Here is a 26642-nt window from a genome sequence, read left to right as displayed (position 1 = left end):
TGACCCTGGATTTATATTTCATTTTTGTATCAGCAAATGATCACTCTAGCGAACTACCAAAAAGTACACTAGTCTGTGTGCTCCATTTTTTAAAATAACTTCCGCCTTCGTCCGTAATTCATTTTGTGAATGTAATTATAAAACACTAATTACATTTTGTTCAATAAACCATTGGCACAAGTAAGGGTCTGCACCATTCTTATCACCGAATACATGTAAGTATACACCCGATTATGCTGCGCGTGGCAGCATTTATTTATAAACAGGCACTTGATAAATGTATGTTCACACATTGCACCTACCGATGGATACTCGTATACGCAATTCACATAACATCCGAGACGTCACGATGACGTCAACATAATTGTGACGTACACTTAGCAACAGTCCCTTTCTGGCACAGTCAGTGAGTGTCGTGGCCATTTATATCGTGTTTCCATTGAACAATTGTCAATATTATATAGCATGAGAACATCAAACCAAACTACAAGCTGGGTCAACTTACCCGACGTTGTTTTAATTGAAATTTTCAAATATTTGCCCGATGCCGACAGAATGCGGGCGTCGCTAGTATGTCAAAATTGGTCACAAATCTTTGATTCACCTTGCTTGTGGAGATCGCGCAGTTTTGAACTGGGAGGATATCGAGCACAGACGAACGGACAAAAGGCTTTCCAATTTGCAGAATGTTTCGGCCAATATTTGAAGTACCTGTCGATTTCATGCAGTCACCCATCCTATTACACGTGCAAGTTGTTCCAGAAATCCATAGATGAACTGTTCTTAGCATTAAAAGAAGCCGAGACGCAGTTGGTTGATTTCGAAATGTGTCGCTTGGAACTGGAACGCTACTGGAAATACGATACACCTAAAGAAAAGTTGATAGGCTTGTTCGCAAAATTTCTGAAAACGCAACGCCGGTTAGTGTGCTTTGATATGTCGTCTGGCCAGTTGCCCGCATACGGCGGATGTCGCGTGCTTGATGCTGTTGCTAATCAGTCCGGAAGTGTTATTCAAGATATGCTCATCGAAGATTTTTTTCATTCTCGTTTGGCTGTATATCAAGTAAAGAAGTTCCAAAAGGTTATCAGCAAATTTACAAACCTGAAATATCTGGCTTTAAACTACAACTGTTTATCGGACGAAGTTCTGGAAACATTTTCCAAATCCTTGCAAGGCAAACTCACATTTATGAACATCAAAGTGTTTAGAAACGACCCCCACTTGCATAGGATTTCCGGAATCGCGTGGAAGCAATTGACCCGAGCCTGCCCGCGGTTACGGGTTGCACTCTGGATAGAAAGCATCGCTATGCACGAGGAAATCGCCCCTATCTTGGTAAAAGAAGCACCAGTGAAAGACTTGCACATTTGGAGCGGGTATGACGACGATCAGAACTGGCGTCTGGCGGACACTGTGGATCTCGTTACAGAGTCATACGCGCCTATACTTGGTGAGGATACGCACGTGTTTCTAATGTTTCAATCAAATAAGTTTGATCGAAATTCAAAGCACAAATGTTTGGTATAGAATGCTGAACATTTCCAATTACTATTATGTATTACTAAAGATAATGAATACTTGGATGTATCCGATTCGTTTTGGCGACGTATAAGGTCTACGTTTACTGTAATTTATATAATCGCTCCTGAAAGTGACTAGTTTACCTTAGCATTTTTTTGTTAGTAGTGATGGCTTTTGATGTAAATAAACAATAGAAAGCAGGTGGTAATAAAAAGCAATGTCAGCTCAAAAACGTTCACTTAACGATTGATTAAAACAAAACTTAACAAATAAATAGACAATTTGTTAGACCACACATTGTGTACAACTCATCCCTTTAAATGCAAATTTTGCAGAATGTGCGTCCTTCGAGCTAGACAACATTATGGAGATTGTGGATCATCAGTTGATCACCTTGGTAACCAAGTGCCGGAAGCTGAAGGAGCTCAGCATCAACGCCATGGTCTCCATAGCAACCGTGGAGGAAATCTGCGAGCTGCGGCTGGCGCGCAAAATAGGTATGCATGGTTGTTAGGAAACAGAATAAACGCAATATTAGTTCCAATAATTGTCAATGTCCTGAGATTTTTTTGTTGAAAATCATCATAAAAATCGATCTAGCTAAGCAAATGAAGTATCTTTAAATTTATTTAAGTTGTTACAATTAAGTTAATTTGGAATTTATTGTCGCATGTACAATGAAAAATGTCGAGGAATAATGAAAACTGAAAACATTGTTATCACCATAAGTAACTTTTTTTATTAATTAATTCATTTGTGTCCTAGATTTAACAATGCTGCATGTGACCTTTTGTGGAGTTGCCCTGCAACTGGTATCAGAGGAACAGCTTAAGCACATGCGTGACCACTACAGCGACATCTTCAGGGAACTGGGAGTCGACTTCCGGCTTTATAGATTTGACTTTTAAAATTGTTTTTCAAATGTTTATAATTTTCTAATTTTGAACCACAAAAGGTCACATGCAGTTTTGATCATGTCAATAATTTAAATCACAAGGTTTTTAAAGGTTGATTAAATTTGTATATTACAAAATATAATACAAAATACAAAAAGTTGTAACATTTTTACATAAAATTATAGCTTATATATATATATGTATATACTAGTGTATACTATTACTAGTCCCCACAAAATCAGTTAAAAATATAAATGCTGAAAATTAAATTACTATTGATTCATTATTTTCTGCCCATTTTAGACCTGAAACGACTCAGTGTGACCTGTTGTGGCATCAATGAACATGAATGGAATATCTTGGCAGCTGTCAGAGACAAATATTTACCTTTATTCAGAAAAATGAAAACTACATTGGAAATATCTTGTGATTTGTATGAAATCAACCCTAGATAGCAAAAATAAACAAGCTACCTTTTGTTGCTGTTGTTAGTTTTTTGCATCAAAGTTGTTTTTCATACACTAGGTTTCATCTGATGTCAACTTATGAATAAATTTGTTATAATTAACTTATGTAGAATAAAACATTCTTATTTTTAGATCTACTTAAAAATAAATGATGAACGATTTCTATCCAACAAAATTTGATAAAACATTGTATTAAGTATGTTGGTCTCTTTTAGAAGGATACATACATGTGTAAATCATGTAGCAAACATGAACAAATACAGATCATTTATAATGACATATTTAATGTACCTTTGTTACGTAATTTATGAGTAAAAAGCTGTAATTTATGAGTAAAAAGCAAAAGTAGATTTCTCTATGTGAAATGATCTAGTTTTTATTGATTTCGTTTTATAGGATGGTGTGTTTCTAAGACATGACACAAAATATAAAATAATCAATATTTGTTAATACAACAGCAACATACAAACAATAAAAGTTTTATCTAAAAGCATTCAATTAGAATGATATATAAAGTGGTTTTTGACACCTATCTTCTGAGATATCAGCCAACTTAGTATTTGATGATGAACATGTTTCTATGCAAACTTTCTTTCCACAACTACATACTAAACATCAACAACAATGACATCATTTATTTCAGCAATAAAACTTGCAATGAAGCTTCTCGCTTATAATATGAATATACAAATACTTCTGGCTCAGATGACTGTATTTCTTTTTTGATAACATCCTACAAATATTGTTTTAGGAATCTATATGTATAAAAAAAACTTCTCTTATTAATAATGAAAAAGTGGATTTTATCATATACATAGCTATTAAAATACATCAATGACAACTATTCAATTATAACATCCTATTCATTTCAAAATAAGTACATCTTTTTGCAATGATGTAATGACTATTGCACTATGTTTGTTTTAACATGAAAAACTTGTCTGTATCTGTAAGTTTTAACATCCTTTATGTGTTCACTAAACATTTGGATGCTCTGAAAGCATTCATCTGTGCTCTAACAGACCTTGTGTCAGGCATATATCAGTTCCAGAGTCTTGACAAAGTACTTCCTTAAAGTTACAAAAATAAGTATTAACTAAGAAAAGCCATCACAACATTTTGATGTGTGTACATACATGTATTGTAAACAACTCACGTTAACACAAGAGATGTCAGTTTATAATAATTATAAGGATTTGTAATATATATGCATAACATTTACAAGATGTGAATTGATCTTAACACAATCCATGATAAGTTTTAATAATAAAGCATCATAACCGGAGTAAATGTGATTGCTCCATTATGTGAATCTTTATTGAGATACGTGTTTAACTTATGGTTTACTTCATTGATTGCAACTGGTCATTTACAATAATGCAATAAATATCACTGCTGATCCGAGGTATTTGTCCCAACTGATGGAATTATGAATGAAACTATGCATTCTCAGTCTCTTTTTCTGATGTCCATGAACACAGCTCCTGGTGTTAAAATGCAGTTATGTTGATAAGAGACAGGCCATGTTTATCATACTATGGACACATCTCCTTTTGGAGTCAGCACTATCAACTTCAGTGAGCGCAATACCTGAAAAATGCTTTTGGAATGATTAACAATGTAGAAGCTTTTCACATGAAATACCAATATGAAACAAGAGATGTGTTTGTCAATAACACAATGCCTCCTACAGCGCCGCTTTGATTTATTTTCTTTCTTTTATCATTTGGCAGGTACAGATAATTATCTCCCTTTAAAGCTTATTACATTCCTTGGATTGTTTTTTTGACCTTTGACCTTGAAGGATGACCTTGACCTTTCACCACTCAAATGTGCAGCTCCATGAAATACACATGCATGCCAAATATCAAGTTAGAAGTTAGGAGCATTTTTTCCAAACCAAACGCAAAGTGTGACGGACAGACGGACAGACAGACAGACAGATGAACAGTTTGATCACAATATGCCCTCCTTTAGGGGCACAAAAAGTTTGTTCTTGGAAGAGAAAAATCGGGCATGCTGAAGTGTGCTTTATTTCAAGTGGCACCCCAACAATCTATCATTTAAGTCACAATTTTGTTTACTGACACTGAAATTAAATGGTGCAATTAAAAAAGCGAATGGATGCATGTGAAAATAAAACCTCAGAAAAGGTGGAATCTTATTTAAATAAATGTAACTTTAAATTAATGGACAATGTAGCTAACATATTGAAGCTAAGACTAATGTTACCTTAATTACAAAAGTCTTATGTATCATTATTTATTCATAGAATAACATAATAAAGGAATTCTAAGGAATGTCACACATTTTCATGCTGCAATTTCAAGTACTTTTTAATGTTAGATGACAAAATGGATTTAAACTTGTTTTTCTGCACAGTAATCCAAATTGCATTATTTTAGGACTGAAATATTTACAGCCTTTTTTTAGAATATAGCTTTTGTAAGAATTAGATCTGACACTTTAGTGTAGGGTCATTATCCTCATCAGTTACAGGCAAAAGTGCACTCAGTACTAGTAAACCAGCTTAGCCTGGAAAAGTGTAAGACAACTCACTGATTGCTCTGATGAAACTGAACTACACTTGCTGTTAAAAACGGTGAATACAAACAAACCAAAAACAATATAGGTTGGTTACCTTCAGTTTAGCCTGCCCAGTGGCCCCTGTGACACGCAGACCCAGCTTGTACATGGCTTCTGGAGTAAGAGTTTTACTGAAAATAGGACACATTTTTTATAATGTCTTGACCTGCTCAGTTTTGTTTTGACTTAATTTTTGCACACTTTAATAATCTTAAATATCAATTTCCATTAAATCACAAATCACATGTAAACCAAGTGAACTTCTGAGTAAAACTATTAATGTGACCAGAATATGGAGTTGTGAAAGATTGCACACTGTTTGTGAAGTGTCATTTTTCTAGCAGCCAAAGTTTTATAGTTTGAGCCACACATGTTGAACAAGGATTGTGTATTCAGAAAGATTTGCCTGTCAGCAAAAAAAGAAATCACCTAAAAATTTGAATAAGAGTGCCAAGATGGCCCTAGTTCGCTCACCTGAGAGGAGTCGGTTCATTCAATCTTTACCTAATGTCAAACTTTACCTAGATATTGTCCAGACAAACATTCTGGTCAAGTTTCATCATTATTGAACCAAAATTCTGGCGTACGGAGTGTTTTTGTTTTTGAAAGATTTGAAATGGTGACCTATATTTTGAGTTGACCCCCCTTACCAAACATCAAACTTTGCTCACAAGGATTTTGTATAATATAATGAAAATTTGGACAATCTAAGGGCAATAATTATGGCATTAATTATGTGATTTTGCTCATCATCAAACTTGACTGTGATCTTCAGCAACTTTGATAAAGAATGCTTGAGAAATGTGAATGCTAGAGTGTTTACAAACCAAATGTGGACGGACATACAGCGGACAAAGACCAATCCTAAAACCTCACCTGAGCAATCAGGTGAGCTAAAAAGAGTGTTTCACCGATCTGAGCCATTTTCCAACTTGTCCAAGAAATCAATAAAACCAATGTATTGACTAAGTTTCACGATGATTAGTGTTCGATCACAAGGTTTCTCTCTATATAGTCACATAAGGAAAACTGCCCCACCCCCCCTGGCAGCCATGTTTATTGACCCATCAGGACTATTTGCAAACTCATATGAGATATATATAAAACCAATCTTTTCACCAAGTTTCGTGATGATTGGGCAAAAAATGTGACTTCTAGCTGTGTTCACAAGCTTTTTTTTACTATATAAATATAAGAAAACGCCCTCCCCTCCCCCAGCAGCCATTTTATTCAACTGACCGGCACCATTTTCCAACTCAACTCTCGTATCAAGAAAACAAATGTTCTCACCAAATTTCATGAAAATTGGGCAAAAAATGTGACTTCTAGAGTGTTCACATGTTTTCACTATATACAAATAGAGAAAAATGCCAGCCCACTGGAGGCCATGTTTTTTTCACCTATCTGGACCATTTTCGAACTCGTCCGACATATCAATAAAACCAATGTTTTGATTAACTTTCATGATGATTGGGGCAAAATTGTGACTTCTAGAGTGTTTACAAGGTTTCTCAATAGCCATATAAGGAGAACTGCCCTGCCCACTGGCGGCCATGTTTTTCAACTGACCGGAACCACTTTTGAACCAACATATCATTAAGACAGACATTTAGACAAAGTTACATGAAGATTTGGCATTAAATGTGACTTCTACAGCGTTTACAAGCTTTTTTTTTTACCTAGTGACCTAGTTTTTGACCCAGCATGACCCAGTTGCAAACTCAATTGAGATATCATTGGGACAAATCTTCTGACCAAGTTTCATTAAGATCGGACAATAAATGTGGCCTCTAGAGTGTTAACTAACAAATTTGGACTGACGGACGGACAACAGACAAAGACCGACACAAAAGCTCACCTGAGCAATCAGGTGAGCTAAAAAAAACATCCAACCTCGAATAACAATTAACACATAAATGATACACACAACTACACTGTATTATTATGAAAACATTAATAATCAAAGGGGAGTATCTACTGTAAACTTAAATGCAATATTTAGAAGAGTTGTCTCGCATGTTACATGACCTTAATTCATGATTGTTTACAAGCCTTTTTACTCTATAAATATAAGGAAAACTGCCCCGTCCCCCTGGCAACCATCTTTTTCAACGGACCGGAAGCATTTTTAAACTTAACTCACATATCTAGGAAACAAAAGTTCTGACAAAATTTCATGAAAATTGGGCCAAAAATGTGTTTTCTAGAGTGTTGACATGTTTTCACTATATACATATAGAAAAAAATGCCCCGCCCACTGGCTGCCATGTTTTTCCACTGATCTGGACCATTTTCGAACTCGTTCAAGAAATCAATAAAACCAATGTTTTGACCAACTTTCATGATGATTGGGCAAAAATTGTGACTCCCAGAGTGTTTACAAGGTTTCTCTATAGTCAAATAAGGAAAACTGCCCTGCCCACTGGCGGCCATGTTTTTCAATGGACGGGAACCACTTTTGAACTCAACCAACATATCATTAAGACAAACATTTTGACAAAGTAACATGAAGATTGGGCATGAAATGTGACTTCTACAGTGTTTACAAGTTTTTTCTTTTTTTTGACCTAGTGACCTAGTTTTTGACCCGGCATGACCCAGTTTCGAACTCGACCGATATTTCATTGGGACAAAGCTACTGACCTAGTTTCATAAAGATCGGACAATAAATGTGGCCTCTGGAGTGTTTACAAACAAATATTAACGGACGGACGGACAACAGACAAAGACCAGTCACAAAAACTCACATGAGCAATCAGGTGAGCTAAAAAGTCTCAATTAATTTCTCTGACTTTTGACCCTAAATTGAGACCGTGACCACTGACCCATAGACTTGGTCATAGTATTGCCAATCAGTATGCTAGAAACTGCAGAAAAGTTTTTTCAAAACTCATAAAAATGATCTTTGTTTTTTATCTTGATTTATAACATTGACCTTAGACATAATGACCTTATTATTGCGCGTGACGCTTCATCACATCATTCTGATAATTTTATACTAATCTATCTGGACAAAGTTATGTTCCTGTACTTATTTCTAAATTTGAAATTTGATCTTGCATTGCACCCTTGATGTCTGGACAATTTTTAGGTGCAACTCTTTGTCTAATTATCATAACTTTGACATTGTACTGTGGCCTTGACATTAAGCTTGATTCTTTGGCACCACACGTCATCTCATCATGCTGAGCCCTTCTGCCAAGTTATTTGTAAATAGATCAATGCTGGACAATTTTTTGCTCTTGACAATTTGACAGCTTCACATTTAATAAAATTTACCTTTGACCTAGACTTGTAACCTTCCCCTTGGATCTTGTGACCTAGTTATGTCCACTGCATGTTTCCTAATAAAGATGATCACTAATGGCAAGTTATTTAAATTTTTATCCATGGTGTTGAAAAACAAATAAATTAGAATTTTGAACTTGAATTATGACATTTCCTTTCAGCCTCATGACTTACTAAATGCGCAAAGACTCTGTCTCATCATAATGATCACTTCAGCCAAGTTTGACTCTTTCCATGCTGGAAAAAGTTAAACTTAAGACAAAAGTTCTAGTACACATTTCCTGAATTTGACATTGGACAGAAGGAACAGGTTCTTGTGGGTGAAACCATGACTCACTATGCTTACAACTAAGTAATGTAAAAGTCCAACTTCAATGTCTAAGCTTGACTTATGACCTTGGGAAAAAACAACCTTGTAATTAAAAATGCCTGATTGTGACCTTGTGTTATGACCTTGAAATTAGACCTTTGGACACAGTTCTTGTTCAAAACACACTGTCTCATCATGCTGATGGCATATGCCACACAAGACCTTAAGAGTAATCACAAGGTTTCACTATTGCCATAAAAGGAAAACGGCTCAACCTCCTGGCAGCCTAGTTTTTTGGAACCATCCACTCAACCAAGATATCATGGGAAAAACATTCAGACAAAGTTTCATGAAGATTTGGCGATAAAGCCTCTTGAGTAGGCACACATAATTTCTTTTATTATATACCTGCATACTAGCCAGACTACTTTTAATGACGTCACTTTGAACGCAGAAAATTGTAAGAGCATTCTTGGTTTATTATGATCGCTTAAACTCATTTTTTTTACAACTTTAATGATTCAAAGTTGTTTTTAATAAAAGGAATATTATGCAAGTCAATTATTACAAGTGTTTGTATCAGTCTCGTGGCTTGCGCTATTTTGTATCTGACTCCAGGCTTCACCTCTCGTGAGATAGGTCATCACACAAGCCATTCGACTGATACAAACACAATGGAACAATTGACAAGCGTAATATTCCGTATTTATTTGACATTGTGAGCTTGTTTTAGATCCCACTGAACCCATTTTCAACATCAGCCACAACATTTTTCAATGATTAGGACATTAGGAAAATGTTTACCACATACAATGACAATATTTTTTTTGCTTAAAAAGAGAGACTACAACAATTGTTATGTTTATAATATTTAAACCAGATCATGGGGGTGCTCATTGATATTTTTGCAAATTTCATCCCTCTAGCACCAATCCTCTTCTTAAATTACACTCCACAAAAATTCAGATGGCTGGACAGAAAGATTAAGGATGGCATATAAATAAAAGTCCCCTACCTCCCTAACTGAGTCTACAAAAGCTTGTTACTGGTACGAAGGTATTGTACAGTAAAAAACTTTGTTAGAAAGAAAGCAGCTATTAAAATAACAACCTTGCTAAATAACCTTAAATACATGGCATTTGATTTAATTGGATAAATCTCAAATAACTTAAATATTATTGATATTTTGTGAAATTTCCGTAAATATTAAGTATGATAAGCATTGATCTTATCAGCATCAACGTTTATGGCATTTCATAGGACTGACAATATGTCAATGTGTGTTAAATACATGACATTGAATACCATTTTACATCCTCTTTGAAATGGTTCCACAATGTTCTGTAGGCCTGAAAAGAAGAAAACTGTTCAGTGAAAAAATACATTAAATGATAAAATTTACTGAAGTTGCTTTCTATAGACACAATATAACTACAATTAAGGTTATGCCCCTTTAAAGAATTGTTTTGTTAGATTTTAATTATTTTAACATAAAGAAAATTAAATTTGTTTATTAACAGGCATACTTTACACGTCAAGGTCTAACATGCCAAGACTCTATTTTAAGTAGTAAGGTCAGTAAATGGAGTATACGCTCGTCAAAGTGTATTTCAAGGTAAGTGTCACAAAACCTATACATTTACCATATTGATAAATATATGTTTTACTACAGAAGAACACACATAACAAACAATACTTAACATGAACATATTTAAAATAAGTCTGAATAGAAAGATTATGCAACTTAAGTAAAGTGTTAAAAACAGCATTTTTTCAACAAAAAAGCTATCTATTAGTAATTTCTGAAGCACTCACAGTGTTGACCTCAGCAAGTTTGACCCGACCCCTGACCAATGAGGAAACAGATTCAAACTCCTCTTGGCTGACCTCTACAAACTCTCCAGACTCACGACACTGTGGACTAGGAGACAACTCTGTCGAATCTACAACATATAGAATACATGTCATACAGGATATACTAAGGAATGGTAGCTTTCTTTTCCTGCCTTTTGTATTTTGTATTATTATTGTTTAGAATATTATGACTAATACTTAGATTTAAATAATCAAGACATAATGCAAATGATAAGTTTGAGGCAACTAGTCATAATGTCAGTTTATAGCCCTGTTGAAAAGGTTATTTTAACAGAGGGATAGTATGTCTTATATTTCATGAAACATAACAACCTTTTCTTTTAAGATAACAAATGTGTTTCTTAGTTTTAAAAGTCTCATTTTTAGTATGCAATTGTATCAAAGCAACATGTACAAAAACACTTCTGTGCTCATGACAATTTCTTGAAACAATCAGATCCACTTGAGATACTGGCATTCATCACACTAACAAATATGGGTTGAGTGACTCGAGTTGAATTTTTTGTAAGACTAGATTTAACAAACAAAATACATTCATTTATCATACTGCTGTATTGATATCTGTCTGATATAACGTTGCATGATATATTTTTTATATCAGTTCAAAAGGAAGTTTTTATATCATTATTATTTATGTTAGGAGGTAGGTCATATTTCTCGTTATCAATTATGAAGTTCTCAATTTTAGTAAAATCGAATCCGATACATAAGAAACAATTTGATACCAAAATGTAATATATTTTAAACACAAAATGCAAAACAAACAACATGTTTTACAAATAGTATGCGCAAGTGCCCATGACATCATTATTAAGACGTCAAATGACAAAAATCATCTTCTTTCCTGCTAAAAATACAGCTTTTTCGCGTTTTTTCTTCATTATTTCTTTAAAATCAGGGACGTAGAGGTATGATAAACAGATAAACAGGTTACTGCCTAATCTTTTTGCAATAAATCAGGCCTGGCACGAATACAAAAATGGCTCGGCAAGCAATAACAACGTTGTTATTCTAAGCCTTGCCTGATATATTACAAATAGATCACGCAGTAACCTGTTATTCTTAATATACATTTCCTCCTCAAAAAGATTTTTTTCACATAAACACATAGTATACAAATGCTTAATGTTTGCAATTTTGATCCAACGATTCAGCTTACATGAAGACAGTTCTGTGTTTCCTGAACAGTTAAGAGTGTCAGGGCTCTTATCTGACTCCTGGCTGGTTGAAGGCGTGGCCCTAGGGCCTGGGTCATCAGCTAGGGTAGGGCGTGACCCCCAGGGAATTGTAGTGCCAAGAAAGCTCTCCAGTCTACACAGCTCCTCTGGCTTCTCTGATGGCTATGTACAGTGAGTTGAGTATGAAACAAATGAGTCGCATTCTGAGAAAACTAGGCATAATGCATGTGCGTAAAGTGTCATCCCAGATTAGCCTGTGCAGTCCGCACAGGCTAATCAGGGACGACACTTTCCGCTTTGATGACATTTTTCGTTTAAATGAAGTCTCTTCTTAGCAAAAATCCAATTTAGGCGGAAGTGTTGTCCCTGATTAGCCTGTGTGGACTGCACAGGCAAATCTGGGATGACACTGTACGCACATGCATTAAGCCCAGTTTTCTCAGAACACGACTCAATTGTATCTGATGTGGACATGTGGAGCAGACACCACAATGCAAGCTGACCTCCTGAGATACTTCTTTATGCTTTTAGGTAATTGTAGTTTGATGAAATCTTGTATGCATATTGCATTAATTAAGTGCTTTTAAACAACAAAATGAAAATATTACTAAATATAAATTGCTAATTTAATAAATTGTGCATATATTTAAAAGAATGACGCCCCTCTAAATTTCAATACGGTGTATTGATTGTGATTTTTAAAAAGATGTTTTTATAAATAGTTTACACACTTAGAAACAAATTGAGAACAAGAGAAACAAATTGAGAACAAGAGCACCGCCTTGCGGGTGCAGGGCCCTCACACTACTTTGGGGGAAGGGGTCCGCAGCCCATAGGAGGGGGAATTTTCGCGGCGTTTCCCTTTTTTGGGGATTTTTTTCATTAATCTCTCATTATTACATTTGTACATGGTTGCACTATATTCATTGCATTTTTCATAATAAAGTATGTTTGAAAGATTACATTGAAATAGAATTGAGATATAATAAGCATGAGACCCAAAAAGGGGAAAAAAGTATACTTTTCAGGTGGGGGACTGCCACCGAAATTCGGCGGCAGATTTGATAGATTGAGGGCCCTGGGGTGCAGACCGCTCATCTATTTTTCTTTTTAAAGGTGAAGGAACCTATCTCAATTTCAATCACAAAAGAAGGAGGGGTGGAGTGGAGGGGGGTGTATAGTGTGGGGGTGTGGTCATTTATTACATTTTCTTCCAAAAAGGCAAAAAAAATGCAATTTTTTTTGGGGGGGGGGGGGGGATTCTTGGGTGGTATGGTTGGACAGTATTTAAAAAATAAAATAATACAAAACAAGAGCTGTCACCATAGGATGACTTATGCCCCCTATAAACGCTTGATAGAAGTTATGAGCTTTTTTCAAAACCTAAACGCAGATATTGAAACCTAAACGCGGACCCTAAGTTCAAGGTCACAGGGGTCACAATTTGTGTGCGTATGGAAAGGCCTTGTCTATATACACATGCATACCAAATATGAAAGTTATATCTCAAGGGACATAGAAGTTATGAGCATTTTTCGAAACCTTAACACAGATTTCAAAACCTAAACGCGGACCCTAACTTCAAGGTCAAGGTCACAGGGGTAAAATTTTTTGTGCATATGGAAAGGCCTTGTCCATATACACATGCATACCAAATATGAAGGTTATATCTCAAGGGACATAGAAGTTATGAGCATTTTTCGAAACCTAAACGCAGATTTCGAAACCTAAACGCGGACCCTATTTTCAAGGTCAAGGTCACAGGGGTAAATTTTTTTGTGCGTATGGAAAGGCCTTGTCCATAAACACATGCATACCAAATATGAAGGTTATATCTCAAGGGACATAGAAGTTATGATCATTTTTCGAAACCTAAACGCAAAGTGTGACGTAAAGACGGACAGACAGACGGACAGTCCGATCACTATATGCCCCCTTTTCTTCGAAAGGGGGCATATAAATATTTGTGTTTTTTAACAATGTTTAAAAAAAAAAACATTCTGGGGGGGTATGGGTTGGGGGGGGGTATAGTGTTAGGGTGTGGTGGTCATTTATTAGATGATCTTTAAGAAAAAAAAAATGGGGGGGGATTCGGGGGGTGGGGCTTGGGGGATGGTTTGGGTGGAGGGTTTGGGTGGAGTCTATTGTGGTATGTCAGGTAAGAGTTGTTTTGTCAAAGTATCAATCAAATCTAATCATAAATAACGAAGTCATGGCAATTTTAGCAAAATTTAATAATTTGAACTTGAGAGTCAAGGTCATTCAAAGGTCAAGGTAAAATTCAACTTGCCAGGTACAGTACTCTCATGATAGCATGAAAGTATTTGAAGTTTAAAAGCAATAGCCTTGAAACTTTAGAAGTAAAGTGGATCTAAACACAAAATTTAACCATATATTCAAAGTTACTTAGTCGAAAAAGGGCCATAATTCCGTAAAAAAGACAACCAGAGTTATGCAACTTGTCCTTTACTGTCCCCTTATGATAGTTTGCGAGTGTTTCAAGTATGAAAGCAATATCTATGATACTTTAGGGGTAAAGTGGACCAAACACAAAACTTAACCAAATTTTCAATTTTTCTAAGTATAAAGGGCCCATTATTTCATCAAAATGCCAGTCAGAGTTACATAACTTTGCCTGCACAGTCCCCTTATGATAGTTAGTAAGTGTTGCAAGTATGAAAGCAATAGCTTTGATACTTTAGGAATAAAGTGGACCTAAACACAAAACTAAACCAAATTTTCAATTTTCTAAGTATAAAAAGGGCACATAATTCTGTCAAAATGCCAGTCAGAGTTACATAACTTTGCCTGCACAGTCCCCATATGATAGTTAGTAAGTGTTGCAAGTATGAAAGCAATAGCTTTGATACTTAAGGAATAAAATGGACCTAAACACAAAACTTAACCAAAATTTTCAATTTTTTAAGTATAAAAAGAGCACATAATTCTGTCAAAATGCCAGTCAGAGTTACATTACTTTGCCTGCACAGTCCCCTTATGATAGTTAGTAAGTGTTGCAAGTATGAAAGCAATAGCTTTGATACTTAAGGAATAAAATGGACCTAAACACAAAACATAACCAAAATTTTCAATTTTCTATGTACAGTCAATCTTGTATTTAGAGACCACTAAAGGGAGTAACCAAAAGTGGTCTCTTAATAAAATGGTCTCTAAATTAAAAAGGCCATTTGGGATAAATGCGGACCTTTTATTTTAAATCCAGATCACGGAGCGTATATAGCTCAACTAGGGTCCTTGTCCAAATGCAGGATTATCTCCTTTTGACACAATCATGTCAGTAATAAAATTAATCTAAATATAAATTAAATGAATAAAATAATCTTTTACTTAAAATTAGTTTTATTTTCTCTCTCTAATTCTAAATACCATGTAAATGGTTTGCTTGGAAAATGGGGTTTTTCCAACTCCAAACTCATTTGCTATAATTTACATGCACAATTTACTCTTCAACACTTCCAATACCCGAATTTTCTCATTTAACGTTAACACTTTAGTTTTGACATTTGAATTTCTGCATTTATATATATATCTTACTCGATTATGGTACATAGGGAAATAAATAAAACACCGCAATTGAAAACTAAATAAACAGACCTGATTGGAAAATTTGCTAACACAAACTAATTTTTAAAATAACAATAACAATTTTTAAATGAACGGATTTTGACACATATTAATAGTTTATTAGTTTACTTTTTACACCTCTCAAGAACAATGTGAAAATGTTTGTCGCATCTGCACATTGTTTCTGCAATAAAATCGGCGATCAAATTTGTCATTTAACCGTCCCAGATAATAAACTCTTTAACTGTAGACTGTTGGCAATACCTCACTGTATTATTCAACACCACAAATTGATATGCAGTAAGCATTAACACCGGTCAGAACCTGTCATCGAGACAAAGGAAAATGGCTGGTGTGAAATCAAAACAAAGGTGTAATCGATCATCTTATTGACTTAAATAAACAATTAACACTGATTTGTACCTGAACGGTCAACAGACTAAAATAAGCGGTCACTGGTCGCGTAAGACAAAAGTCGCTTAATACAATATGAAAAAATAGTAAAAACGCTCGGGCGGGATTGAAAGTGGTCGCATAAGACAAAAGTCGCTTAATTCAAGTGGTCGCAAGCACAAGATTGACTGTATAAAAAGGGCACATAATTCTGTAAAAATGCCAGTCAGAGTTACATAACTTTACCTGCACAGTCCCCTTATGATAGTTAGTAAGTGTTGCAAGTATGAAAGCAATAGCTTTGATACTTAAGGAATAAAATGGACCTAAACACAAAACATAACCAAAATTTTCAATTTTCTAAGTATAAAAAGGGCACATAATTCTGTCAAAATGCACGCCAGAGTTATCTAACTTTGCCTGCCCAGTCCCCTCATGATAGTAAGTAAGTGTACCAAGTTTGAATGAAATAGCATTGATACTTTATGAGAAACGTGGACCTAAACGCAAAACTTAACCGGACGCCGACGCCAAGGTGATGACAACAGCTCATTATGTTTTTTCAAAAAATAGATGAGCTAAAAATTAACACTAATTTGCAAGAACCCTGTTTCAATCTGTTACACACAGCTTATATCAATCAAACAGTCATTCTTAAGATCTGAATTTTCAAATTTTGATAACCCGTTATGCCTATCCCTTTCACATCTGTACATTTATAACAATTGGTCACAGGAAAAGAAATTAAAATGTACATAAGTACATTTACCAGATCTCCAGTTTTGGTTTGCAGCGTCAGAAGCAACTGACAGATGTCATTTAGATGCCCTCTGAACTCCAGCATTGCATCCTGAAAAACAAGTGTAGCATGTAAATAATAACTAATATTGGATAAGTTGTTTTTACAAGCCAATACACATCACTTAGTATTTCTGTTTCATGATAAAGCATCAAACCAAAAATGAATTAGAATTGTGATTGGCCAATGAACAATGATGGCATGGAACTTTTTATAATTTGAACATGATCTTACTAATGTTTGTGACATTTAACAGAAAAAACATTATTAAATTAAACTGTGCTAACTCTTTTATGCATCGTATGAATAATTCAAAATGTATTCTTTGGTCTTTGTATAAAGGAAATTCAGTAGATTAACTAGTATTATGAAATAAAACAAGAGCACCGCATAACGGGTGCCATGCTCAGCTGCGGGTGCATTTTTGAATAAATGAAAGCTTGACATGGGTGTGGCATGCAGAATTCATCAAGGGGCAGCTACATATGAAGTTTCAAAGTTGTAGGTTGAAGCACTTTGATTTTAGAGCCAATGTTCAAAACCATGACAAAATGTTAAGGTTTTAGCACGCTACGGACGGCGGACACAACGAGCTGGTTATGACAATACCTCGGGTTTTCTCCGAAAACAGCTGAGCTAATGATCGGTGGAAATGGGTCTTATGTCATTTGATGCCAACATTGCTCTAGACCTGCCTGTGCAATCATAGTCTGGTCAGTACCTTATAAGCGCAAAGGTTAGCCCTGTCCATGTTTTAATGTAAGTTAAACAATGATCCAAATGCACACATCATTTATTTACAATAAGGATATACATTTAGAGTACTAGTTACTAAATATACATACTTTTAAGAAAATTAATAATATTCTTAAATTTCATCTCTTATGATATTAACGTAAGTTTTCATGTATAGTGTGCTGTATTTTACCTCAAAATATAAACTTCAAAAGTTGCTGCATATTATACTTTGATACAATGCTATCCTGGCTGCTTAATGGCAAAAAAAAATCATTTCGTCCTTCTTTAATATTCATAATAGCTGCCTTTTTTTATTGCAGTAAACAACACCCTTACAGACTGATGAGGCATTTGTCAAAACAACAAAAAGTCGGTAACAGCAGATATGAATGTGTTTTTTTGTTCAAATTTGGGAACAGTAGGGGGACCCATACCAATTGAAAAAAGTATATATTATTCCTGTACGGGACCTTAAAAAATCCTAATTGAAGGTTTAAAAAAAGTTGTTTTTTTAAATAAGTCTAAACATGTTATTCATCTCCAACTGCAGCTCTATAAGTTGAACCTTAGAAAATATCATATTGAAATCACTTTAATTATCATTTTAATATTATTTGTAAGCATAAAATCAACAACATTAATTTCCCAATTTTAGTCAAAAGTACGCGATATTTCCCAATCCAAAGGGACCTGGACCCGCACAGGGTAGCAACAATTTTTTTTACAAATTAAAATGTTGGAATATAAGATGCAAAAATGTTTTTGTCCTTGTTTGGGTGTGCGTGCACTTCTACATTGACAGCTTATGTTGGGCTGGGAAAAGTAGGTGTCAACGAGGTCTTTTTGAACAGGGACTTCTTTGGGTTTTCTAATTTGGTCCAGATTTTTGGCCCCTTCATTGTACATCACATTCAGGCTTGATACAATTACCCTACTTGTCCAACATAATAGATGAACAGTTTCATGTCACTACTGACATATCTCAACAACTGTAGCCATGACCAAAGTTTTTATTTAGCATTCAAATATTAAACCCAGGCTTCCCCCAAGGAAGAATGACATGATGTAAATTAATTCTTATTTGCACACGCTATAAGCAAAATCTAAGTTTAACTGTTGCCAGAAAATTACCAAGTTGTCAGAAAAGTATAGTGCTAAGCAACCCATGCTCCTTATCATAATGAGGCCCTTGAATGCAAAATTTAGCTTTTCAATGACCCAGATTATTTAAATGCGCAATAGTAAAATAGCTGCCATTTTTGGTCAGATTTGCTTGTTTTCTTAGCTTGAGATTTTTTTTCTTAATTTTGGAATTAAAACATGAGATGTGTTTGTCAGAAACACAATGCCCCCTATTGCCCCACTTTGAAGCCATGTATTTGCCCTTTGACCTTGAAGGATGACCTTGACCTTTCACCACTCAAAATGTGCAGCTCCATGAGATACACATGCATGCCAAATATCAAGTTGCTATCTTTTATAGTGCAAAAGTTATGACCAAGGTAAAAGTTTGGACGCCACTTTGAAGCCATATATTTGACCTTGAAGGATGACCTTGACCTTTCACCACTCAAATGTGCAGCTCCATGAGATACACATGCATGCCAAATATCAAGTTGCTATCTTCAATATTTCAAAAGTTATTAATTATTGCAAAACTTTAACTAAGATTAAAGTTTTCCACAGAATGACAGACAGACAGACAGGCCAAAAACAATATACCCCCGATCATTCGATCCGGGGGAATCAAAATTGGATGCGCGCTTTACATGGGGGCGCGCTATGCGTGAAAACTTAGGGTTCTTCCCTTTAAAGGGCATTTGTCTGCTGCCCCATGGAGTGAAACTATATCCTGATCTTTACCTTTGTTAATTGATTTTTACCTTTTGTGCTTCTTGTATTTCTGCCGCCAGCTTCACTAGGGTTTCATATTCCTTCTTAGTGTCATCTAATTTTGAACGAATTTCAACAGGGTTGACCTTTTCAACAAAAAATCAAAGAAAGTGTTCAATAAAAAAACTAACAGATAATATTCAATGTTTAAACATACCAATTATGTGTATACAGAGTTCATGCATTATGAATTAGTATAAATGCATACAACTTTTTCTTTTCAAATGCCTCTATAAAAATAAATTTAACTGATTGTTTATGATGCTGTTAATCAAGAAATTAGCATATGCAGTTGCTGTAAAAAAAAACAACATGCATGTTTTTCTAATACATGTATTAACCTTCATATACAAATAGATATGTGTAGATTCCTTCAATTTTTAGAGCAATTCAGCAAAAGGTACTGCAACCCTAGTAATCAGCTACAAACCTATTCATCTGCTAACAGTATTCATTTACAAAACTGGTACATGTAAATACATACTGCAAGATCAGCGTTTTCAAATTCAAGTTTCAGCTTCTGAGACAAACTGTTAACTTCTGAATCAGCTTTCTGAAACTGAAATAAGCATTCAAATGTTAAAATTTTGAAGCCAAGACCGTATTTATGGTTTAAAGATATGGCTTTCATTTATATACAAGAACATTATTTTGAAAAACAAGCAATGGCATAATTATATTGATAGGTACATCAAACAATAATTTGTTTAATTTCTTACTATTAAAAGAACATACTTGATCACTATAATAAAGTTATAAACAAATAAAATAATTCAATCTTTATTATAATCTTACAATGTCAACACAAGTGTGTTTAAAGTACATAATTTCAGGCTAGGCTTTTAAGTAGATTAATCGTAAAACACGTAAAAATTAGGGATGTCAACGAATATCAGAATATTTGGTCCCGCACCGAATATTCGAATGCTATTTTCCGAATCGAATATTCAGAAGAAAACATAAAAAAATCGAGTAATTTCAAAGACTTTGTATTCATGAAATTTGCTTCAAACATTGTCAAAAACGTTGTTCCTCGTGCCATAGTGTTTATTCCGGTAGGCGCAATAATGCGTCACTATGGTGATTACAGTATACCTGTCATAAATCCTGCTAATTGCCTACCTTTAGGAAACTCTAATTGACCAAAGACAGTCACTTTGTGTCAAAATTATGATAGGTGCAAATCGCGTCTGCAATTAAAACACCGACCCGCACTTGATCTAATACTCTGGAATTACATTTAAAATGATGAAAGATTAAATTAGTAAAGGAAAAGCCAACTTGGTGTAAAAAAAACAAATAAGAACTTATGCAAAAGATTTTTGATTGACGTAAATTGCGTTCTCCAATCGAAAATGTTTTTTTTTTGCTCTAATTAAATTGAGTAAATGCGCATCGTATGGTCCAATATTTAATTAATTACTCAATATTCAATCAGGTACTTTACTTAAAGAATCTTGTTTCAGTATCTATCGTTGGTGTTTTGTCCGTATATAATAAATTTGTTTTTGTTTGAATGTGTTCGCTATGTAAATAATACGTTTAAGTTCAGCTTAAATTATTTCTAGATCTAACTGTTTTGTCATGTAATTGTTGTGTCGTCATGTAAATATTATGTTTTTCGTTCTATTGTTGATGTAAAATATTAAAAGTTTAAAAACAGTTTTATTTAGTCACTTCCGGTGAACTGCCGGTAAAAACGAAAGTAGAATTCATGGAGTAATGGTACAGTAAACAAAGTTGATTTTGTTGATTTTTTTCCAACAGATGTTGACCGAATATCCGAATATTTGTTCGGAAGGATGACCAAATATTCGAATACCAAAATCGGTATTCGTTGCCATCCCTAGTAAAAATCATTTTATTTCTTAATGCTTTTTTAGTCAACTAGTTTAGAATCACCCGGCACAAAAATGTTAATTCTTTTGACCACAATCATGCTTTTCGGGATTTAGTCTCAATGTGAGAAGAAGTAAAAATAAAGGGTAAAATTTATTTTGTATCATAACAGGTTAGGCCAGACGGCATATGCAGTTTTTTGTCAAAAATAACCTATTATATTTCAACCTTAGGAAAATTATTTAAAATAATTCAACTTACAGAATAAGTATATCAAAACATTGTCATGGCATTTGTTTTCAATCAGAAAAAAGTTTTGGTTAACTTTTTGCTGCATTTATCCCCCTTGTAAGCATAATACAAAAGCTTTCTTGCTAAAACTGTGTTAATTTATTCATTCACTAATGTATACCACAGACATTTATCATTATCCCCACGCTTTTTGAAAAAAAGGTGGGGATATTGTGGTGATCTCCGCCGTCCGTCCGTCCGTCTGTCTGTCCGTCCGTCCGTCCTGGCCACTATCTCCTCCTACACTAAAAGCACTAGAACCTTGAAATTTACACACATGGTAGCTATGAGCATATGTGCGACGGTGCACTATTTGGAATTTTGATCTGACCCCTGGGTCAAAAGTTATAGGGGTTGGGGTGGGGCCGCGTCAGAAATTATCACTCATTTTTTTAGGTTATTTTACATTTACTTCTTTATTTCTACACCGATTCACTTCAAATTGATACTGGACCTCACCTATGACAATACGGTCAATCTCAACCATGCATGGCCCCATTCCCAACCCTGGGGCGCCCCGCCCACATAGGCCACACCCACCAAAAATTTCCATTTACTATAATTTTTTCATTTCTACACGGATTCACTTCAAATTGATACTGAACTTTTGTTATGACATTAGGGTCAATCTCAACTATGCATGGCCCCAATCCCAACCCTGGGGCGCCCGCCCACATAGGCCACACCCACCAAAAAAATCCATTTACTATAAAAAAAATTTAGGTTATTTTACATTAACTTCTTCATTTCTACACTGATTCACTTCAAATTGATACTGAACCTCTCTTATGACAAAACGGTCAAACTCAACTATGCATGGCCCCGTTGCCAACCCTGGGGCGCCACGCCCACATAGACCACACCCGCCCAAAATTGCCTTTTACTATAATTTCTTCATTAATACACTGATTCACTTCAAATTGATACTGAACCTCTCTTATGACAATACGGTCAATCTCAACTATGCATGGCCCCATTACCAACCCTGGGGCACCCCGCCCACATAGGCCACACCCTCCCAAAATTGCCTTTTACTATAACTTCTTTATTTTTACACCCATTCACTTCTAATTGATACTGAACTTCTCTTATGACAATACAGTCAATCTCAACTATGCATGGCCCCATGATCAACCCTGGGGCGCCCTTGGGTCAAACATGCGGCGTGGGGATACGCGTCGGCCTCTGCCGCGCCATTTCTAGTTTTGTTTGTATTGGGACATTATGGAAAATTAAATACAAATTAATCGGAATTGCTGATTATTCGGAACTGGTTGACAAACTGTATAAAAGAATTTTCCTTAAAAACTATAAAAAAAATGGTCTAATCTTTGTTCTCAACTTTGCTTGACAATTTACACGTTTCGGCTGCTGAAATAAGTCCCATGACCATGGTCAAAACATGTGAATCATTTATTTTTAATGTTGTACACTGTTGGGTTCGAAAGCAGGTACTCGTTGTTTGGGCAGCATTGATAGTTTTACATGATATGGATGTGCTGGAAACTTGCTAAAATCTGTGATCAAAAGAGGATTTACATAGCAATTAAAGTTGCCAGCCATGTAGAAACAAGTTATTTATCAAATAGAGTACTTATCAATATGTTTCACTATTTTCAATATTATGGTGAACGAACCAGTTATCGAACACCTAAGAAATTACGTATAATTACCTTAAAATTGAAACACTTAAAATGACAAAAACATTTTGTTTTAACAAATGACTTACAGTTCAATCATTGAATGATTTATCTGTAAAGTTTTCCAGCAAACTACCTTCAAGAATTCATAACAATGATTCCCTGATTATTGTCACCTCTAGCAGACAAAACAAAATGGCGGCCGATGTAAACATGACCTATTACCCGACACTTAATAAATACTACTCCAGTATATACAAAGTCACATGACTACATGTATCACGTGACCTGGACTCGGCGAAAACATCTGCGTTTGCAGCAATCAAAATTGCAAACGGAAATATGCTTGTTGGTGTGTAAATGCACGTTTTGATAAATGCATTCAAAAAGTAATAGCAAAAAACACACAAAACGGTGTAAATAACAATAAATGCATTCCTTTAACCTGTTTTCAGCGCATTTGTTTCAAGCTAAGTAGGCAAGTAGGTCATGGACTTCATATGCGACCATTTGTTCATCAATGTGACGTCATGCGCACTTTTGCGCATGTGCATACTGAACCAAAACAAAATTTCCGATAATAGGTGCTGTTCGATAACAGGTACTTACACGATATATTTGAGTCAAATTGACATGTAAAAAATTAAGAGGTTCGAAAGATGGTTCGTCTATGATACCCCATTCAATATACATGAGGGTGGGGTATGGATATGTGAGTAATAAATTATTATAATGCAGTTTCTAAAAACACGATTGTGTTTTGTTTTCAAATTTCATGAGAACAGATCCAAAGAGTCAAAATTAATTTACAAATTCATTACAGCGACTGGCTCGTCGAACGTTTTAACATTTTTGAAGCAGAAACATTTCACTCCGACTCAAATATTAAAATACGCCAAATGATTTATATCAATGTGTTTATATTTTTGTTAAGTGTTGACTTAAATTTACCAATGCTTCTAATATGTTAACCGCGTTCTCCATCTGCATCTTGACTTATGTCATCTGTATCAATTAAACGATTTACATATCGGTGTGAAAATAACAAAAGCGTTTGGTAAAATCGATTTAAAAGCGAATCCGGAAGTAGATGGCCGACAAATAATAATTTAGAAATGTCATTTCAGAGAATTCGTTTTTTATTCGCTTGTTAGCTACTTGCAAACAAATATGTCGGAGGCAGACGATTTTGGACCAATGCAATCGGCAGGTGCGATAATTTTGTATTTTAAAGTCAATGCAATATATTGTCAAAGGCACAGATTGTCTTGCTCATAGTCATAAATATCATCATCAAAATTTTGGTTGAATTTTTATTTTTAACACTAATTGCAATTACCGACTTTCACAAAACCTATAATATGATTATAAGTTCCCATATCCCCACCATAAGCAATCGATTCTTTTGGTTGCTAGGAGTAGTTGCATATATAACTTGCCATAATCCAACAGCTACCAGCTATCGACCCTCCGAGTAACTGAGGCTTGATTGGTCATTGTCGGCTCGGGTACTACTAACATTTGTTACAATAATCCAACTCCCAGCTATTGACCCTGAGTCACTGGGAGTTACAACAGACTACACGATTATTCATGTAAAGATGCTGCCCAGAATCTGGGCGGACGTTAAATCGGAAATATTAGCCACATAACCTATTTTCTGGCATAAATAAACACAAATAGATTGTAAATAAATCCATAATAAGCAAATTAAAATAACTTACATGATATGGTACAGGCTTTTTCCGCCCTATGCCACGGGTCCAAAATTCGGCCCCATTCCCAATGCAAATCTGGTTGTTTTTTTCCCAATTGAAAAAAAAAATTCCCAATTCCAAAAAAAAAAAAAAAAATTTTTTTTTTTTTTTTACATTAAAATATACAAGTTAACCTGATCCGGTGTAGAAAATAGAAAGTGTTGCATAATTAAATTATCTGTTGCCTTGAATTTGTTTTAAAAACTAATATATGTTAATGATTATTTAAGACTTTCCTTATTTTCCTCAAAATCCGGCGCTTCGCACGATTTTTTTCACCTCAAAAAAGGCCAGGCCTTTTCCCCAAGTTCAGATTAAAAAACCTGCACTTATCTCACATGTTCATAATACTTTGTAAAATTTTAATAATAAGTTATCAAAAAGTCGTTATTTACCAGTTAACGGCTTCATTGAAATATAAGAAACACTATTTACATGCGATAATTTTTCCCAATTGAGCCAATTTTGCGAATAATTTTTTTCCCAAAATGGTGGTTTTCACGACGCAAAATTCCCAAAATTCCAGTATGGCGTATTCCCAAAATGGAGCGGAAAAAGCCTGTGGTATGCTCTTATAATATTGATATTAATCCAAAGATTCAAACATGTCAACGGTACATTTAAATGTGTATGTTTTTGCAATTGGCAAATCCCAGTATTCAGAAATTACCGAATTCGAAAAATATGCTATGGACTATCTCCGGAATCCTCAGCGATATAGATCTCGTGTCTAATCAACCAATTGTTATATACGGACTAACTACAGAACATCCCTAAGGTAATAACAGGTATTGTGTTTGTTACGATGTATGAGGTTGATTGAACTTGATTTTATAGACATACGTGAGACATAATTTTTTTACATTAAACAATCGGTTAACAAGAAGAACTCTGAGCTGTACGTACATGTATGTACTGATAATAGCTCAGAGCATTCAGGCCTAAAAAAAATAATGTTGTGGTTCCGGTCACCGGACCTTACCTAGAAAAATGCGCCGACCCTGAAGTTTTTATTGACCGTGCCGACCCTAAACATTTTTTACCGTTTTCTGGTAGGAGAAATATCAAAGCGATATCGACTTAGCCGAAAATTGTGAGAGCCGATTAATGATGCTCTGTCAATTACGTCATGTATCTCTTTACCCACCTAAAGCCCGCCTTAAGGTGGATCGTCGTTGTAATTGGCCAATGAGAGCACGCGCTTTGAATGAGCGACAACACTCGTAAGCATTCATACCTGTACCTGCAGTAAAATCATGCAGATGACGTGTGACGTAATTTTCATAAGTGTGTGATTTTATGGCAGTTTGTTGGCTTTGTTATCTAACACACTCATTGGTCCCTACGGTGTACACCTCCACGATGAAATCTTAGCCACTTACTTATAAGACAGATGATGGCAACCGGATGAAATCCTCGTGGATATTGTGCATTTCATGCATAATATGGTCGAAACATTTATTCGACACATAATGCGCTTTATAATGCTAATGCGACATTAACAAATTCTAGCGTCAAATAAACAGTGTTTTATCCTTTCTCTCAATAAAAATCCCGCGAAAATAATGCAGACATGTAGAACG

The 26642-nt window shown here is 35.0% G+C and overlaps 3 protein-coding genes across 5 annotated transcripts in view; 2 read left to right on the top strand and 1 right to left on the bottom strand.

Annotated features, from left to right (window-relative positions):
• The first annotated feature begins 341 nt into the window (after window positions 1–341).
• Window positions 342–2897, top strand: LOC127854946 (F-box only protein 39-like). 2 transcript variants are annotated; one of them, XM_052390139.1, is made up of 3 exons: window positions 342–1453; window positions 1860–2021; window positions 2724–2897. In XM_052390139.1, exons 1-3 carry the CDS (start codon window positions 466–468, stop codon window positions 2873–2875), a joined length of 1302 nt encoding a protein of 433 aa, XP_052246099.1. In that variant the 5' UTR covers window positions 342–465; the 3' UTR covers window positions 2876–2897. The 2 variants fall into 2 exon arrangements, with proteins under 2 accessions (XP_052246099.1, XP_052246107.1); XM_052390147.1 differs by having other exon boundaries at window positions 2290–2897.
• A 352-nt stretch (window positions 2898–3249) lies between these two features.
• LOC127854998 (spindle and kinetochore-associated protein 2-like) lies at window positions 3250–24349 on the bottom strand. The gene is made up of 9 exons (XM_052390239.1): window positions 24254–24349; window positions 20017–20091; window positions 19523–19618; window positions 16872–16952; window positions 12106–12286; window positions 10887–11014; window positions 10377–10420; window positions 5529–5604; window positions 3250–4477 (listed from the first exon to the last, which is right to left on the bottom strand). The coding sequence occupies exons 1-9, from the start codon at window positions 24290–24292 to the stop codon at window positions 4418–4420; spliced, it is 780 nt and encodes a 259-aa protein (XP_052246199.1). The 5' UTR covers window positions 24293–24349; the 3' UTR covers window positions 3250–4417.
• Window positions 24346–26642, top strand: part of LOC127854935 (rab GTPase-binding effector protein 1-like) — a 73685-nt gene continuing 71388 nt past the window's right edge. For both annotated transcript variants that reach the window (XM_052390098.1, XM_052390087.1), the window contains exon 1: window positions 24346–24512. In XM_052390098.1, coding sequence (XP_052246058.1) covers window positions 24473–24512 — 40 coding nt within the window. In that variant the 5' untranslated portion in view covers window positions 24346–24472. The remainder of the gene's footprint in view (window positions 24513–26642) is intronic.

The sequence above is a fragment of the Dreissena polymorpha genome, chromosome 1 (assembly GCF_020536995.1).
Source record: "Dreissena polymorpha isolate Duluth1 chromosome 1, UMN_Dpol_1.0, whole genome shotgun sequence".
Classification (NCBI taxonomy): Eukaryota; Metazoa; Mollusca; class Bivalvia; order Myida; family Dreissenidae; genus Dreissena; species Dreissena polymorpha.
This window is presented reverse-complemented; position numbering and strand designations above follow the sequence as displayed.

Bases quoted from the DNA above. Each gene is read 5' to 3' on its own strand.
- LOC127854946 (XM_052390139.1), top strand. From the start codon at position 466: ATGAGAACATCAAACCAAACTACAAGCTGGGTCAACTTACCCGACGTT. The intron at 1,454-1,859 runs GTGAGGATACGC...CAAATTTTGCAG, and splicing joins GTCATACGCGCCTATACTTG to AATGTGCGTCCTTCGAGCTA. The intron at 2,022-2,723 runs GTATGCATGGTT...TGCCCATTTTAG, and splicing joins GCGGCTGGCGCGCAAAATAG to ACCTGAAACGACTCAGTGTG.
- LOC127854998 (XM_052390239.1), bottom strand. From the start codon at position 24,292: ATGCAGATGGAGAACGCGGTTAACATATTAGAAGCATTG. The intron at 16,953-19,522 runs GTAAAAATCAAT...CTTGTTTTTCAG, and splicing joins AAATACAAGAAGCACAAAAG to GATGCAATGCTGGAGTTCAG. The intron at 10,421-10,886 runs GTGAGTGCTTCA...TCTTCTTTTCAG, and splicing joins AACTTGCTGAGGTCAACACT to GCCTACAGAACATTGTGGAA.